This window comes from Leptosomus discolor, chromosome 17, assembly GCF_034619465.1.
Source record: "Leptosomus discolor isolate bLepDis1 chromosome 17, bLepDis1.hap2, whole genome shotgun sequence".
In the NCBI taxonomy this organism is placed as follows: Eukaryota; Metazoa; Chordata; class Aves; order Leptosomiformes; family Leptosomidae; genus Leptosomus; species Leptosomus discolor.
In genome coordinates, this window is record NC_141407.1 from 17,474,906 (window position 1) to 17,488,822 (window position 13,917).

General features: G+C 66.5%; 1 protein-coding gene across 1 annotated transcript; it reads left to right on the top strand.

The window, feature by feature from the left end:
- The first annotated feature begins 569 nt into the window (after positions 1-569).
- TBC1D20 (TBC1 domain family member 20) lies at positions 570-9,296 on the top strand. Its single transcript, XM_086474809.1, has 8 exons — positions 570-612; positions 3,068-3,253; positions 4,373-4,453; positions 5,838-6,024; positions 6,833-6,934; positions 7,780-7,921; positions 8,576-8,760; positions 8,914-9,296. Exons 1-8 carry the CDS (start codon positions 570-572, stop codon positions 9,167-9,169), a joined length of 1,182 nt encoding a protein of 393 aa, XP_086330935.1. The 3' UTR covers positions 9,170-9,296.
- Positions 9,297-13,917: the final 4,621 nt, after the last annotated feature.

The window sequence follows — 13,917 nt, forward strand, 5'->3', positions numbered from 1 at the left end:
GAGCATGAAGGCGGGGGGACGTTCCGGGACGGGCCGAGCCCTCGCGCCCCCCGTTCCCAGCGCGGGACGCCCCCGGGCGCGGCTTTAAGGCGTTTTTTTATTAAAGGAGGCGGCAGCAGCGCGGGTGGGCGCGTTCCCGCCCCTGCCTGCGCTGGGCAGAAGCTGCCGTCGAGGCCCGAGGGGTTTATTTTAATAAAAACCTTGAAACAACCGGCCCGGGGGGGGGGTGGGGGGGGGGGGGGGTGGGGCACCCCTACACGTGCTGCGCGCTGCCCTCTGCGCATGCGCAACTGCGCCGCTTTCCCCTCCCTCTTTTCCGGTCCACGTCCTTCGCCTCAAGCAGCTGCGCCTGCGCGTGGGGGCGCGGTGACGTCCGGCCCGCGCGCCCGCGGGAGAGGGGCGGGGGGAGCGGAGCGGGGGAGGGAGGAGGAGGAGGAGGAGGAGGAGGAGGAGGGCGGCCAGGGCCAGGGCCAGGGCCAGGGCCAGGGCCAGGACCGGACGGCGCGGGGAGCGCGGAGCCCCGGTCCGGTCCGGTCTCCGGCCCGGTATGCACCGCAGCGCCCGGGAACATGGCCCGGCGGAGCCCGCCGCGCAACGGTGTCGGTGGTCACGGTACGGGCCGGGGCGGGCCGGGCCGGGCGGGGGGGTGGGGCGGGGGTCGCCGCTTCCTCTCAGGTGAGGGGGGGGCTGGAGCGCCCCCTGCAGGCGCGGCGGCGCCCCCTAGCGGCGGGGCGGGGTTCGGAGCCGCCCCGCTCCGGGGAGGTCCCGGGGGAGTGGGGGGTGTCCCGGGGCGGGGGGCGACGGGGACCCGAACCGTTCGCTCGCCCCCCCGCCCCCTCGGTGGCTCCCTCGCCAGGCCGCGGGCTCGGGGGCTGCGGTCTGGCTGACCCGGGGCCGGGGCCCTTGAGCTCTCCGGGATTTGCTTTTCCAGGCCGCCCATCACGGCAGCAACCGGGGCGGGGGGGGGGGAGGAGACCGGGGCGGGGGGGGCTCTGCAGCAGCGGCGGGGCTGGCCCGGCCTTACGAAGAGCGTTGTGTAAGTGCCGGTGCCCGGTGCCTGCGCGTTGTTCCAGCCGTTGGGATCGCGGAGGAGCTTCCCGGTGTGGAACCGCGCTCCGAGCGTCCCTCTCGGGCCGTGCTCGGGGCCGCCGGTGAGAGCTGTGCCGGGCGCTGCGTTCAGCCGCGGGAAGGAATTAAACCATAAACCCACCCCCCCGCAGCCGGTGAGGTGGATCGGGACGGGACGGTGTGAGTTACGGTGCGATAAACCCCCGCACCCTGATAAACCCTGTTTCCATCTCTCCTTCAGAGCTGACGCTGCGAGTCGAGGTTTTGGGGCACAAAAAAAGGGTTTGAAATGTTGGGGGGGGGGTTAATACTTGCAGCTCTTGTCTGCTGTGCCTGGACAATATCAGGGTGTTTGCTAGCAAATCTCAGAAGGGGAGCCCGCAACACACCCTCCTTCCTTCCCGCTGCCCCGCGAGATCTTTGTGGGCGAACAGGAGGGGTTTTTTCCTTCCCTAGACTTTGTCTCCTCCTTCCCGAGGCTTCGGTACGTGGCAGCCCAGTGGCTGCATGTCGCAGGGGATCGGGACCGGCCAGCTGAGCGGAGCTGGTTGCTCTTCGTGTGTAAATAACTTTGCTTGCGTAAGGGGCGGGAAAGGAAATAAAAGGAACTTGTGGTCACTGGGTGAGCGTTAGAAGCTTTAGTGTTACCAGGAACGCGGTGTTTGAGGGGAGTTGGAGATCTGTTCTAGGCCGTTACCGCTTGTTTTCATCCAAAAAGTGTTTAAAAAGGGTCCTTTGGATTCGGGCAGTATCCGCCGCTTGACCTCCGTAGCGTCCGTGTGTCTGAGCAGCTGCTGTCCCACCGCCTCCCGTTCAGCCGCCGCAGAAAGCTTCCAGCCAGGCGCTGGCACCCGGCTCTCCCGGAGCGGGGAGAAGGCCTGGGCAGTGCCAAAACGCCGGAGGTGCCACATGGGCGGAGGAATACGCTCCCCATTGAGAAACCCCTGTTTCTCCATCAGGGTCCTTTCAATTCCTCCCGCCCCAAATCCTATCCGAACACCTCCCTTGTTGAACGAATCCCGTTTGGATCCCGAGAGCAGCTGGATCTGTCAGAAAAGCGTTTAGGTAAAGGCCACAGCGTTCGTGGCCTCATCCTGCCCTCCAGCCCCGCGGCTGCTCAGCAAAGCCTCTGTAGTGGCAACTCCTCCGGTGTGGGATATCCGGTGTGGGATATCGGGTGTGGGATATCGGGTGAGGCGGTGGTGACAAACACCACGATGCAGAGTGAAATGCTGGCCCTTCTCGGCGCTCCCGTCCGCTGTAAGGGCGTTTAACCCCTCTGAAACCAGAGCACCGTGTGCTTGGGGGGTTATCCCCTGCCTGCCCCCGAGCCCACGTGCTCGGCAAAACGGCGGGGTTGGTTTCCCGCTGGCTGACCCGCACGTGTGCCGATAGCCGGCGAGTTTGTGCCGGGAGAGAAGGCGGTCGGCGTGCGGCTCGTTAACTCTGGGGTAATCGCAATCCTTGCTGGTGCTGTCGGTGGAAATGCTCAGGCTTCTCCCTCGGCCGGCCGCATCCCGGAGCGGGGAGTCGGTGGGAACACAACGTCCTGGCCTGAGGAAGGACGTGACCCCCGAGCTGGCGGCCGCGTCGGAGAGCGGTTGCCGGGTGGCTTTGCGCGGCTGTCGCGGTCCTGACCGGAGCCGTGATCCGTCGGGGGGGGGTGCGGGGGGGCGAGGGCTCCCTCCGCAGGAGGAGCCGCCCCGGGGGGAGCAGCGGGGTCGACAGGGAAGCGGTGGGGGTGTCCCGCCAGCCGTGAGGTGCCCCTGCTGCCATGCCTGCGGAGGTGGGGACAGTCAGCGGGGTGGGGGGTCACCCACGGGGGTTGTCCCGCGCCCCTCTTGGCAGGGTGCCTGCCGACTGTCCCGTGCCATCTCTGTGACGGCACCGCGAGCGGGTTTTGCCCCCCCGCCCGGCCCGGGTTGCTGCGCCCCCCCCCCCCCCCCCCGCCGTGTGCCAGCGGCGCCCATGAGCTCACCTTTTGGTGCTTTTCTTACAGACTTTGATTCTAGGAAGAAACGAAAAGTGGCGGAAATTTATCAGGCTCTGAACAGCGACCCCATCGACGTGGCCGCGCTCAGGCGGATGGCGATCAGCGAGGGGGGGCTCCTGACGGACGAGATTCGCTGCAAAGTGTGGCCCAAGCTGCTGAGCGTTAATACGGACGACCTGCCCCCTCTTCCAGGTGGGGAACAGCCCGGGCGTTGGGAGAGGGGCTGGGTGACCTCTGGGCAGAGGGAGGGTCGCGGGGGTTGGAGCACGTGCTTGGTGCCCGGCCGTTTCCCCACCAAGCTCGTGCGCGAAGGGGCCTCCCGCTCCGTAAACGGCAGATTTGGGAATCGGCGACCGCCTCAACCCAGCGTTTCGGTTGTGCCGCGAGCGTGGTGTCATCTCCAGCGACGGACGTGGGGATGCGTTCCCGGCAGAAGCGGCTGGTGTGGCCCTGAGCAGCTGCTGGCGCATGTAGGTTCATCTGCAGCCGTTGCTCCCCCAGAGGGGGTGGCTGTGCGGAGCCCTGCCTTGGCCAAAAAGCTTCCGAGGCGGCGCCTCCAGGCGTAGGTGAAGCAGTTGGCTGCGTGAAGCGCGCGTGGCGTTGGTCAGAGCAGGGAAAACGACCTTCCCGACGAGGTACCTGGGTGGTTTTTAAACCTGAGCCACGCAGAAGCTCCAAGTCTTGTAGCATTTACAGTCGTCGTCCCTGGGACTGATTTTGGGGTTGTTTTTCCTGAATCGGTGGCCGCTCAGAAGTGTGCATCATCCCCCCGGTCGGCCAGGAGCTGGATTATGTTGGGTGATCAGAGCTGCTGGAAGGCAACGTTTAACTTCACGTGGCCGCTGAGGTGGTTCAGTGTGCCAGCAGATTCTTTTCTCTTCTGCTTTAACGGTCTGGGCTGCCCGTGGGTGGGGGTTTTCTTCTGAATTATTTCTGTTTAATAAACTATTCTTTGTGCTCTCGGCCCTGCATCGTGCCTTGCCGCTGCTGAGCGCGCTTTGAACCAGTTGCACAGCAAAACTGCAGAGCAGGGACGTTCCCAGGAAGGCTGGGAGCGCCGTCAGCTTCGGCATTTTAAAATCTGTTGTTTAAAGAAGTTACAGCCTCGTTTCCTCGCGCTGAAGCGCCGTTCGTGGCCGAACGGGCGAGTGAGGGGACAGGGCTGGCGCGTGACGTGCGAAAAAGGGGACGTCCGGCGGGGTGGCGTGCCTGCGTGTGCGGCCTCGGCCTCCTGCCGGCGGCGGGCTCTCTCCTGGCTCCCCCGCCCGGCTCTCTTCCCCTGGTAATCACGTTCCTTTTTCTCCTCCGCAGGAAAGGAGCTGCGAGAGGACAACAAAGATTACCAGCAAGTGTTACTGGACGTGCGGCGATCCCTGCGCCGTTTCCCACCAGGTGAGAGCGGGTTCTCCTCTCCCCACCCTGCGGGGGGGCGGGGGGGAAGGTCTGTGCCGTGGGGCTCCTCCCGGCTCGGACCTTCCCTCAGGGGGGTCGCAGCAGGCGGTGCTGCGTTGCTCCCCCAGAGCCTGACTTCTAGAAAGCCCCGTCCCGCTGAGCTTACAGCAGCAGAGCCGTTCTGCGGCTGTCGCTCCCCTTCAGCTGGGGTTTGAGGCGGCTCTTCCGACGTTAAGCCTCCCCCTGCCCCCCTCAGCCCCTCGGTGGGCCGGTCCCACCGAGCAGTCGCAGCGCAGAGAGGCCCGGACCCTGCCCGCCCCTCGCTGCGGTGGAGCGGGGTGAGATGAGGAGAGGCGGAGCGCTTGGGAACCGGGGACGTTTGCTTCGGCTTGTTTTAGACCGTGGTCTAGCTCCGGGGCAGGTTTGTCCGTGGTTAGAGCAGTTTCTGGGGCAAAAGGGTCCCAGGAGGGTGTTTGTGCACCAAACTGAACGCTGAGCCTTTAGGAGCAAAACGTTCCCGCCGTCGTTTGCGTTCTGTTGGGTGGCTGGTGCCTTGTTGTGCTATTTGTAAAACCTTTAATCCAGCAGCTCTCTGACTGTGGAGCAGTCCTTAGCGCTGGCCAGAGCCTGCTTCCCCCTTCTGCCGCTTTTATGGCGTGTAAACAGTCGATTTCGCTCCGATTCCTGAGCGCAGAGGCCGTGTGCACGCCCGATTCCTGAAGGCTCTACTGGCACGGGCTTTTTTGCCCTCGGGTGGCAGCCTCCTGCCTATTTTTAGGCATGTTAGCGAAGCAGGGGGAAAGGAGAGCTCTGCCACTGCAGGATCGCCGCTGGGACTTTTCCGCTTGGCCTTTGGGCGCGTTATCTGTTGACAAGGGCTGCCAGAAGCGGGCTGCGGCCGCGCGTGGCAGGGGCAGTGATTTTTCCTGTGACACCCTGTCCCTCAGCACGCGTTGTCGGCCGGGGACCGACACCCCGTCGTGGCGGCGGAGGCCTCGCGGTCTGACGCAGCTGGCACCGTTCCCGTGAAAGTGGGCCCTGTCTTCGTTTTTTCCCAGAACCCCTGGGAAATTAAAAAAAAAAAAAAAAAAAAAACGATTAAAAATGTCCTTAGCGGTGCTGGATGTGCGGTGCAGTTCGCTCTTCGCAGCGCTGGGCGGACACCAGTAAACCCCGCTCCTGTCCTCCCCGCTGACCCCCTCACACCCTCAAAATCAACCAGCCCCACAACTGGCTGGCCTCAGCGTGGCCATCGGGAGTTTGGCGGGGCAGGAGCAGGGCTTGGGATGGTTTTTTTTCTGCTGGTTTTACCCCCCGTCCTCCCCCTCCCACCACGTCCCCGGGGATGAGGCGGGTCGGTAAGTGCCTGGCGCTGTCCCCGCAGGGATGCCGGATGACCAGAGGGAAGGTTTGCAGGAGGAGCTCATCGATATTATCCTCCACGTCCTCAAGCGCAACCCCCAGCTGCACTACTACCAGGGCTACCACGACATCGTGGTCACCTTCCTCCTGGTGGTGGGGGACAGACTGGCCACGGCCCTGGTGGAAAAGCTCTCGACGCACCATCTCAGGTACTCGGCGGGCTGAGCTGGAGGGAGAGGAGCCGCCTGCCTGTCCTCCAGCCGCGGGGACGCCTCTGCGGGTGGGGCTGGCCCGGGAGGGGGGCCTGGAAGGCAGAGCCTGGGGTTAGGGCCGGCTGCCCGTCGTGTCCGTGCCCGGAGGGGTGCTGCGGGAGGGCAGCGTGGCCCCACGATAGCCCGTGGCTTCGCAGGGAGCCGTGCTCTGGGGGGGGCGGGGGGGGGGGGATCACTGAGGGCTGTCGTTGGGTTGTAGCATCCCTTGATGGTGAAAAAGCCAACGGCACGTGCGTTATTCACCGTTCTCTGGCGGGGGCCTCTCCGGCTCCCGAGGGCTGGCTCAGCACCGTGCCTCCCACCTCAACAGCCCCGGGTGGTTTTGCACCCCGAGGGTGGTCTGCGCAGCCGGCGCCCCGAGCCCCACGTCGGGTGACTCTCCTGTTTGGGCACTGGCGTGAGAACAAGCCTTCAGCTGGGGGGCGGTTTGGAGGGATTCCCCCTCCTCTCCCGGACACGGGGAGTTAGGTTTTGGGTGCTGGAAAGGCTTTGCGGCTCACAAGGAGGGTCAGCTGACACCAGCGTGATTGTCTGGGTCTGGATTTTCCCTGCGGATCAGCCCTGCGTGTCCCAGATGGGTAGGCAGGGGGCTGTCCCAAGCAGACAGAGTCCCTCGGGGCTGGGGGCCACCCTGCCAGCGAAGCTGTTGGTTGCAAGTAGGTTTATTTACCCGCTGGCTGCCCCCCTGGAGGGAGAGCTCGCTGACGGGGCTGCTGGACGAGGCTCCTTTCAAATCTTCCCTCAGGGATTTTATGGACCCCACGATGGACAATACCAAGCACATTTTGAATTACCTGATGCCCATCATCGACCAGGTGAACCCTGAGGTGCACGACTTCATGCAGAGGTACGCAGGCGTTCCCTCGGAGCCCCCCAGCTCCCCCCCCTGCCGCTCTCTGGTTCGCGGGGCTGTTTGCACCAGCGTGTCCCCAGCACCACAGTGGCTTCCTCCCAGGGAGTCAGCAGCTGACCCCCAGCTAGCGGTGACAGCTGACAGCCACGTGGCGCTCTGCTTCCAAGCAGACACGGAGCTAGGCTGCCTGTCCTGGGGGGCTTTGCGTGGTGCCATCTCCGCCCCCGTGGCCTGCAGTCCGCATTGGAAGGGCTGGGGGGGGTGTGGACGGTGTCGTACACAGCTGCCACCACCGCCTCGCGTGCCCACTTTCGTGGCCGGTGTCACCTCGCTGTAGGTTGTTGCTGGTTCTGGGGACGATTCCCAGGTTTGGCGATAGGGACGCACGAGTGTAGTCTGGGCAGATCAGGTCAGGAGCGGGAAGGTAACTGGGAAGCTTCAGTCCAGAGTCCTCCTCGGGGCCGGTGTCCCCGTTGCGTTTCATGGCCAGGATGTCTTTGGGCACCAAGCTTGACTGGGAACTCCCAGGAGTTAGTGAGCCTCCAGGGTGTTGGGGTGTTCTCAGGGCAGCGTGCCAGGCAGTGACGTGGTCCATCACGCATCCAGGTTCTCCTGAACCAGTTGGATCTGTACTGTGGACCCCACTGGATGCGAGACGAGTGGCCCTTTGCCCTGGGGTCGTGGCAGAGGTGCAGCTCGCGGGTGCGGGCTGAGCTCTGAATGCTCTGCCGCCAGCCGGGTCTATCCCCCCTTCCCAGTGCGGGGCAGGGATCGCCCAGGAGCGTTTCGGAGCTGTTTCCAAGCGGCTGCCGGTCTGACAGCACTTTCTCTCTGCGCAGTGCGGAGGTGGGCACCATCTTTGCCCTCAGCTGGCTGATCACCTGGTTCGGGCACGTTCTGTCCGACTTCAGGCACGTCGTGCGATTATATGACTTCTTCCTGGCTTGCCACCCGCTGATGCCCATTTATTTTGCTGCTGTGGTAGGTACTGGCCAGATTAACTGAACCACTGGGAGTAGTTTGGGGCTGCAGAGGGGGGGGCCCGGCACACCCACCACTGCTGTCCCCTGCTTTGCAGGGGAACCCCGAGGCCAGCGACGCCCTTGGCGATGGCAGAGGGGATCCAGAAGCGCTCGAGGCGGCCAGGGGGTTGGTCCAGATCTGGTTCAGCGCCGTGGAGGCAGCGTGACCTGGTGTTTTCCTTTGCTTTGATGTGCTGGCCCCGCTGCTGGGCGCTTGCCTGGGTGCTGGGGAGCCTGGGGGCAGCCCTGTGCTGTCTGTCTGTCCGCCCTTTCTCCTGTGAGGGGGTCCAAACAAACCCCTGTTGGAGGGCAAGCTGCAGAGTCAAGCCCTGCTGAGGTTCTGCCCGTGTCTCTGACCTGCAGCAGGCTCTGAAGACACGTAACTACCCGGGAAGGGACTTTCCACGGCCTCAGAGTCTCAGGAGGGGTTTGGCATTTCTTTTCCCAGACGGGGAATGCTTCCCTGCGGTGTAGCCCTTCGAGGAAGGGCAGGTCTTTGAGCTGGAAGCGAAATGTTTTTCTCTCCTGGCTCTGAAGTGAGTGCCAGCGAGGGACAAGGCGTCGTCCCCGCTTCCCCCCCGGCGGTCCTCAGTGCTCTCGCTCCTCTCCGCAGATCGTGCTGTACCGCGAGCAGGAAGTTCTGGACTGCGAATGCGACATGGCCTCGGTCCACCACCTCCTGTCCCAAATCCCGCAGGACCTTCCTTACGAGACCCTGATCAGCAGAGCTGGGGACCTTTTTGTCCAGTTCCCACCCTCCGAACTGGCCCGGGAGGCGGCGCAGCAGCAGGCTGACCGGTGAGCGCAGGGCGGCCCTTGTCCCCGCGGGTTCTGTGCATCCCCTCGCCAGGTCTTGCTTCCTCATGAAGATCTTCCTCCCTGGCGGGGGGGCTGGTCCCGAGGGCGAGCCGGGGGCGGGGGACGCTCCTTGACCCCTTTCTTCCCTTGCAGAACCGCGGCTTCCACTTTTAAGGACTTTGAGTTGGCGTCGGTGCAGCAGAGACCAGACACTGTGTTGAGGCAGCGCTTCAGGGAGCGGTTCCGAGGGGAGGAGCGGACAAAATCCACCTTGACAAAGCCGAGGACCAACCGCTTTGTCAAGCTGGCGGTGATGGGGCTGACGGTGGCGCTGGGAGCAGCTGCCCTGGCCGTGGTGAGGAGCGCGCTGGAGTGGGCCCCCAAGTTTGAACTGCAGATCTTCCCCTGAAGCCAGAGGAAGGGCTTGCCCTCTCGCCGCGTCCTTCCCCGGCACCAAGGGGGGGGACGTTCGATGCCAGGACGTGCCTGGAAACGACCTGTCTGAAGATTTGTTTTTCGTTCTTGCTGCGTCCTGCGACGCTTTTGGCCTTCGTGACAAGAGACTGAAGAGAACCAGCCCGGCAGGATTGGGCCCCGCACCCACGCTCGCCTCGTTGGCTCCTCCCCGCGCAGGGGTGAGCGGACGGGCGCTGCCGCCGCCTCGGGAGGAACCGGAGTCCGGGTCCGGCTCTCCGGGCTCTGCCCAGGTGACCGTACGAGCGGGGAGCCCTGCGGGGACCCGGAGCGATCCCGCGGTCTCCGGTGGGGATCCCTAGGGTGAGCGAGGGCAGAGCCTCGCCTGGAGGAGAGCGTCACGGCCGGGTTTGGCCCGGGCGGTGGGGGGGAGCGTGGGGGCGAGGGGCTGTCACCCCCCTCGGGAACAGGGCAGCCCTGGCTCCGCATCGCTCCCCTCTGCGGGCAGCTCCGCCGGTGGTCAGACCCTTCCCTTCCCCCTGCCGCGCCCCCCGAGGAGAGCCAAACCTCTCACGACCCCCCCCCCCCGGCAGCGCCCTGCCACGAGCTTCTCTCCAGCGTGCGACCCTCGCTGGCTCCTCGCGCTTCCTCATCTTCACAGCCTGGTCTGTTTGCAGGAGGGTCCCGGGCAGGGGAGCGGAGCAGACCCGCGGGGTGGCCGGAGGGAGCTCAGCTCCTGGGCCGCTCCGCTGGCGGGAGCGCGGTCACGTCTCAGGTCGCAGGAGCGAGGTGCGAGGCGAAGCGCCGCTCGCCCTGCCGGAGGGACGTGCTGTATGTGCCACGTCACGTCACCACAAGTCTTAGCCGCACCGTCAGCGCCCGCTGCAGACTTTTTTTTTCTTGTTTCACAGCTCTGGAAACAGGCTCCTAACGCGGAGAAAAGGCTTTTTTTTTTCTACCGTGTGAAGTGCTTTGAGCAGGTAGAAAACGGCAAACGTCTCCCCCGCGAGCCGAGCAGGCTTCAGCGTCGCCCCTCGGAGTAACACAAGTGAGGGAGTTCCCTGGAAAGGCCACCCCCGGTCCCTCTGCAGCTCCTGTCTCCCCACCCAGTCCTGTCACCGGCCCTAGCGCTCCCGACCCTCCAAGCTAAGCAGCAAACCCTTCTAGACAGCTCGGTGTCCCACTGAGACAAAGCCAATAGACACTCTATGCCTCTACCTCTCCCCTGAGCTGCTCAACCTCCCGCAAGTGCCCTTACCTGTCCCTTACGGCTCCCCCCCAGCTCCCCCGCCCTCCCAGGGTCGTGCCCAGGGGCTGCGCGCCTGAAAACCGGGGCTTGGCTGAAGAGTTGGGGGTTTGGGGCTCGCGCCCTGCAAAGCTCGGCACCCTCCTGCCCCCGCCCCCTGCCTGCCGCCTCACCGCCGCCTCGGGGGAGGTTCTGGTTTGCCCTGGGGGTGGCCATGCCTTTGTGCCCAGCCCAGCAGAGGAGTTTCCTTGGCCTCGGCAGGTCGAAATCTGGAGCAGCCGCTCTCGCAGGGGCAGGGTGACGAGACACGGTCCCTCTGCCCCTCGCCGGTGCCAGCGGCTGGTTCGGGCCGGGGCTGTCGGTGCCGCTGGTGAGACCCGGGGCTGCCCGCGTGTCCCCTCTCCCGGCAGAGCCCGTTTCTGGCCCCTCACGCCTCCCCCCCCCCCCCCCCCCCCCCCCGGGGGCAGCAGCAGCGGCGCAAAGGGCTGGGGGACTTAGCACTTTAGAAACTGGGGGTGCAGGAGAGGCTGGGGTGAGCTGGGGGCGCTGCCGGCGGTCCTGGGACCCCTCTGTACGCTGCCCCGAAGGAGGGGATGGCTGGAGCCCCCCTGCCCCCCGCTCTCTGGCCGTGATGCACTTTAGTTCTGGCGTTGTCCCCGGGGGAGGAAGGGCCCGGGAGGAGCCGGTCGCTTCGGGCGCTGCAGTCCCTCTGTACAGAGACGTGTACAGTGTAAATGCAGATTTGTACAAACCCTGTGACTGTAAAATAAACACTAACCGCTCTCCCTTCCCTCCCCTGTGCCGGCAGGGCCGCCGGGCACCAGATCTGCTCTCCTGGCACCCCGTGGCCCGGAGCTGGCACATCCCCAGGGTGGCCGGGGCCAGCTCTGCCGTCACCCACCCGCCCGGCCTCGCACCCCGCGGCCCTGGGGGGGAAGAGAAGCGGGAGCGGAGCCAAGGGGCGCTCCCTGTTCTCCGTCCACCCGCCTGCCCTTGGTCCCACGCCAGGCCCCGCGCGTGCCGCCGGCTCTCCGGGACGTGCCCTCGCCGTCCGCGGCGGAGCGGGGCTGGAAATAGCCCGACCTCCTGGCCCCTTGGCACCCCTAGCTGCGGGAGGAGAGGCCGGGCACGGTGCCCACCGGCAGGGGCCCAGTTGTCACCGCTTCCCCCCCCCAGCAGCGGGACGTGCTCCGCTGAGCCGGGCTGGGAACGGGCTCTGCTGGGTGGCACGAGGCTGGTGGCTGCGCTCACCGGATCGGACCGGGGCTGGTTTTGGTTCCTTGGGGCTTCTTCTGCCGAAGCTCCTTCGGGAGGGACGCGCAGGGTGCGGAGGGCTGCTGGGGGCTCAGCGGGGTGGTGGGGGGTGGGCAGGGCTGAGGTTTGGTGGCGGGGGGATACCTGGAGAGCCCCCAGAGCGCCCTGGCTTGTGCCACGTGCCTTTGGTAGCGCGTGGATGTGCTGCCCAGCTCTGGCACGGCGCTCTGCCGCGGGCCGGGACAGTGAGCCCGGCACCAGCCGAGGGGTTTAGCTGCCCACGGGGGTCCCTCGCCCGCCGGCACAGAGCTGCCGCGTGTGATGTGGCTTTTACGGACCCAAAAAGAGGGGAAACGGTCTGTGCAGATAGCGGGAGGCAGGGGTGTCGCAGGGGTGTCCCAGGGGAGGCGAGATGTTGGTGGCCAAGGCAAGCGCCGCACGGGGCTCCGCCGGGCTGGCCGGAGCGGGCCCACGGCTCCGTGTGCCCCGTATCCACCCCGAACGCCGTGCCGCCGCCCCTGCCCCCTGCCCCCGGGTGCCCCCCGCCGCGCTCAGCCGCCAGCCACGGCCTTAGCAGCCTCCAACAGGGAAACTGGGCCAAATGGTTTCGTTGATGGTTCTGATCTGGTTCCGCACCGAACTGACGCAGACGCAGCAACAGCCGCCGAGGCGCCGGCCAAGGGGTTTCTCCGCGTCTTTACTGAGCAGCGGCGGCTGCGGAACAGAATCGTGAAATCATGGAGGGGTTTGGGTTGGAAAAGACCTTTGGGATCATCAAGTCCAAGAGTTGAGCGTCGGTGCGGGGGCCGCGGGGCCGGTGGGACGTGGCGGCCTTGCCGGGGCAGAGCGGGATGCTCCGCAGTGCTCGCCACGAACCAGCTCCGGGTGACCCGGCGGCTCCCGGGCTGCAGCAGGGCTGGGCCCTGGGCCGGGCATCGCCCGTCACCTCCCCGGCCTCAGGGGTCCCACCGGGGCTGGACGCCGTGAACGCGGGAGACGCCGAAGGGCATTGCCGTCCCCGCCGAGGCGAAGGCGGTGGGGGACCACGGCGAGGGGCTGCCACAGAGGATGGGCGAGAGCTGCTGCTCCTCTTCCCGGGGGCGACGCGGGGCCAGCGCACGGGAGAGGAGCCCGATGGCACCCAGCACCCCGGCCGCCGCGCACAGCGCCGTGCCCGCCAGCCGGCACGTCCCCAGCGCGTGGTTGTGCCGCACCGCCTGCACGTCCAGCACCACGAACTCCTCCTCCCCGATCCCCTCCAGCTTCGGGGGCACCAGGCAGCCGGCAGCCAGCACGGCAGCCCCCACGAGCAGGAACAGGGTCCCCGTGGAGAGGCTCACCTGGGGACAGGGCCACCCAAATGCCACGGCACCCCGCGCAGGGTGCGGGCAGCGGGGGGTGCATCTCCAGGGGGGAGGCGGGAGGAAGGGGTTTCGGGGTCGCTTACCTTCCAGATGAGGGGGGCCCAGGCTCCGTGGGGCGAGGACCCATCCTCGTCCTTGTCGGGGCTGGCCCCGGTGCAGTCCTCGTAGAAGAGGTGGAGGTAGGAGCGGACCCCGTACCACCTGCCCTGCGCCACGCGGGGCCCGCGGCCGCAGCTGCAGTCCGGCTCACGGGCAGGCATCGGTCCTGGGGGGGCACGGGGGGGGGGCTGGGCCAGGCCGTGGGGACGGTGACGGGGACCCCGAGACCCACAGCCTCTCCCCTCCCGCAGCCGCAGCACCCGCGGGGCTGAGTCAGCCCCTGCCCTCGCATTGGGGCGCAGGGCGGGGGGCACCCAGTGCCTGTTTCAGGGAGCACCAAGAGGGACCCCAAGAGCTGCCCCCCCGCCCTCCCCCCCCTCCTCACCCGCAGGGATCTGTCTTGGCCACCGTGACCTGGCCCGGACAGCGAGGCCGAGGCCACGTCCTCGGGGTGACCGAGAGCATCGCTGCCCTTGTCCCACTGGGGGCTTCCACACGGGATGGAGGAAGGGAACCCCCACCCTGGGCCACATCCAGCCCCGGCACAGCCCCAGCGCAGCCCCCCGCCACCGTGTTGGCAGGATCAGGCCCGACATCAGGCCACCGGCAGCCACCCAATCGCCGGCGGTGGCGAAGGAGGGGCGGTGGCGGGGAGGGATGTGGCCACCTTTGGGGTGGCCATGGGGGCCGCCGCCTTGCGGGGACACCGCCACCCCATCGCAGGGATGGGGGGGGGGGTCACCACATCCCCTCCTCGCTGCCTGCCCAGGGATGGGGCAC

Coding starts and splice junctions, on each gene's coding strand:
- TBC1D20 (XM_086474809.1), top strand. CDS start 570: ATGGCCCGGCGGAGCCCGCCGCGCAACGGTGTCGGTGGTCACG. Junction 6,935..7,779: donor GTGCACGACTTCATGCAGAG/GTACGCAGGCGT, acceptor CTCTCTGCGCAG/TGCGGAGGTGGGCACCATCT. Junction 8,761..8,913: donor GCGCAGCAGCAGGCTGACCG/GTGAGCGCAGGG, acceptor CTTCCCTTGCAG/AACCGCGGCTTCCACTTTTA.